The following is a 3,171-nucleotide window of genomic DNA, read 5'->3' as shown; positions in this document are numbered from 1 at the left end:
GCATCCTGTATGATCTTCCCAACGGCCTTTCAATTGAATCGTCGCTTTATCTTCCCAATGAGCTAGCATGCGCGCTGCTGCGCATCGAGCAACGCCCAAAATGACGGCAAGCAATACATCTTCGCAAGTTCCCCATGAACTGAACGGCGCATCAATTGCACTCATATTCCCCATGAAGCCCAAGGTGCCTAACTGTGTGTATAAATAGGGCTGTTCGAGCATCTTTCTTGTATCTCTCTCCAGTCTCCGTGCTCCATAGCTACTCCACACAAACTCAGGTCGATCGATGGCTCCCAAGGAGAGCTCCAGCAGCAAGCTAACCATGAAGCTCCTGGTGAACTCCAAGACCCAGCGCGTTCTGTACGCTGAGGCCGGCAAGGACGTCGTCGACTTCCTCTTCTCCCTCCTGACCTTGCCGGTCGGCACGGTCGTCAAGCTTCTGAGCACCGACACCATGGTCGGCAGCGTCGGCAACCTGTACGGCAGCGTCGAGAAGCTCGACGACACCTACATCAGCCGTGAGGACGCCAAGAAAGCCCTTCTCACCCCTGTCGCTGGTTGTCAGGGCGGCAAGCTGCTCCAGCTTGAGGCAGCGCCGCCTGAGTCCCATTGCTTTTACCGTTGCGACAGCTACATGCACAATTACCCAAACTGCAGAAACTACGTGACCAAGGTAAGTGGCTCGACGTGCAAGGGTTGCAACTCAGGGTGGACACGGTCCGAGCCGGTCCGGTCCCTGACCGAGCCGTGCTTTGGACCGGCCACGACCGGTCCGGACCGGACCGGACCGAAGTGCCCAGCGGGCCTATTTCCCTGGACCGGACCGGCGAGGAGAAAGCTCGGTCAGGACCGAGGGACCGAGCGATGGAGGGGGAACGTGAGCTGCGTGTGTGCCTTGCGCCGGCGTGCGTTCGTCGTCGTGCCCTGTCCTAAAGATCAACTACTCCGGCTGCTTGCTGCACACGAAGAGGCAGTTCATCTATGGTAGCATCTCTGCTAACATCAAGCTCGTCCTGGAGAACTCCGCCGCCCGTCGGCACCGTTACCGTCAGCACATCGGCGCTTCCAGATTGAGATTGCTAATCAGCTTGTACTGCAGGACGGCGTCAAGTAGGTGCTTTCAAGAGGTATGTGCATCGGCGCTTCCAGTTTCAGATTGCTAATCAGCTTGTACTGCATACAATTCTAACTGTATGTGCATCAATTAATTGCCAAATTCAGACATTGGGACAATCATGACGAGATCAACTTCCAGTTCATGGGGAACAAGACAGGGCACACCAACATGTGTGTGTTCTCCGACGTGTTTGTCTGCACCAGAGGTGCCCTTGGAACGAACCCACGCGAACGAGAGATTGCTCAAGAAAAAAAAGGAAGATACAGGTGTTTTGCGCTGCACAAACTTTAGACCTTTTCTGTTCTATTAGTCAGACTTACAGAACGGGAAATAAGGCTTCGTGGCCCCTGACTTTGTGTCGTGATGATCCACAACACTGGTGCCGTTCCACGAGCAGACCGACGAGGCGCGAGTCTGGCTCCAGGCAGTTAGACCCGCGAGCTAAACTAGCTAACAGAAGGAAAGTGTTCGAGACTAACCTGACGAAAAACCAAAGTGTTAACTGAACTAACTGAAAACGTGACAGGAGCTTCGGATTTATTCAAGAGTGTTCGCCGACATGACGGGCAAAGAAGGAGATACAGTTCGTGCCCTGCGTGCCTGCGTGCACAGGTTGCACTGCTTCATCACGTCAGTAAGGCTGGGACTTGACGACTGCGACAAAATTGATGGCGGCCTTGGTCGGGGAAGAGAGGATGCGTGCGTCATGTAGGCGGCGTCTGGACCAATTCATCGCACAGGCAGGAAGATGGCGATGCGGCGGTGCTCGGAGACGCGGTGGTTCGCTCAGGGGTTGCCGGTGGCCGTGACGACGAGGATAGAGGAACGGAGGAGGCGGCGCTGGAGGGGCAGAACGAGGAAGGAATCGAGCCAGTGGGGAATGGAACGAGGGGAGGGGGTCGCTCGGCTCGGGGTGGGCCTCGATGGCTTATCTGTACACTTGATGGGCCTTGCCACCAGCGGTCCGCTCGGTCAGCCCGGATAAAGACCGGACCGGACCGAAAAAATTTCGGTCTCCTTTTCTGGGCTCGGACCGGCTAGTTTTTCTGTCGGGCCTGGACCGTACGGGCCGGTCCTAAACGGGCCACGAGCGGGCCGGAAAGCCCGCTCGTGCCGTCCAGGCTGAGTTGCAACAGTAAGATGACCACGCAGCTGGTGGAGGTTGTGGATCCGGCCGCTGGCGCGGTGCCCTCTGCTGCTGCTGGAGCTGGGTTCGTGCAGAGGATCGTGACGTACACTGTGATGGACGACCTGAAGGTGTCGCCTATGTCTTCCATCTCTGGGATCACCCTCCTCAACAAGTGTGGGGTCACGGACATCGGCTCTCTCCAGGAGAAGACCGTGCAGCTTGGCTACGATGAGGTAACAACCCAACCCCTGCTACAAATCAATTATTTTGATAGGGAAAAGCTATTCCTGCCCGTACCAACATTGTTGTCATTCGCTGTGCAGGGGCTGGAGATACTGAAGGCCTCGCTGCAGTCAAAGACGGTTCTCACTGACGTCTTCCTTCCGAAGAAGCAGCGCAAGGGGTGAGGAATTTCCGAGCATCCATGCATGCGCCGGTTCAGCCTTCGCATGCTGTCCTATGTTCACCGGAGTGTCCTTGGCCTCGTCGTTATCGTCTGTGGTGTTCTAGCTTATTTCGTTCAGTTCGCCCGTGTCAGTGTTTAATGTAACAGCTGTTTGGGGAGGTCGTCGTCAGTGTTGCCTTTTGAAGTGTCCAGTTTGTTTCCGTTGCTTAGTTTGTGTGTCTGGTTTAAATGCTGTAATTTGGAACTCTCTTGTCTGGTACTACCAACTGCTCGTCGAATTCCTGCTAGTCTGCTACCACTACCGGAAACTGGCCCTACCCCGACGGCCAAATCAATGCCGACGGCTGCCGTCGGCCTACTTTGCGCTATGCCGACAGCCACGTCTTGGCCGTCGGGGTACCTTGGCCGTCGGGCTACCACGAGCTAAGACGACGGCATCCGTCGGCATACATATGTCGTCGGCCCAGCTGCGAACATGGCGACAGCAGCCGTCGGCATAACCAGGCCGTCGGCATAACC

At 56.1% G+C, this 3,171-nt stretch overlaps 1 protein-coding gene across 1 annotated transcript; it reads left to right on the top strand.

Moving 5' to 3' along the window:
* Window positions 1-2,072: 2,072 nt before the first annotated feature.
* Window positions 2,073-2,653, top strand: LOC123067345 (uncharacterized). The gene is made up of 2 exons (XM_044490179.1): window positions 2,073-2,479; window positions 2,570-2,653. Exons 1-2 carry the CDS (start codon window positions 2,258-2,260, stop codon window positions 2,651-2,653), a joined length of 306 nt encoding a protein of 101 aa, XP_044346114.1. The 5' UTR covers window positions 2,073-2,257.
* Window positions 2,654-3,171: the final 518 nt, after the last annotated feature.

Source organism: Triticum aestivum, chromosome 3B, assembly GCF_018294505.1.
Source record: "Triticum aestivum cultivar Chinese Spring chromosome 3B, IWGSC CS RefSeq v2.1, whole genome shotgun sequence".
NCBI lineage: Eukaryota > Viridiplantae > Streptophyta > Magnoliopsida > Poales > Poaceae > Triticum > Triticum aestivum.
Note: the sequence above shows the minus strand (reverse complement) of the source record. Positions and strands in the feature narration are given on the sequence as shown.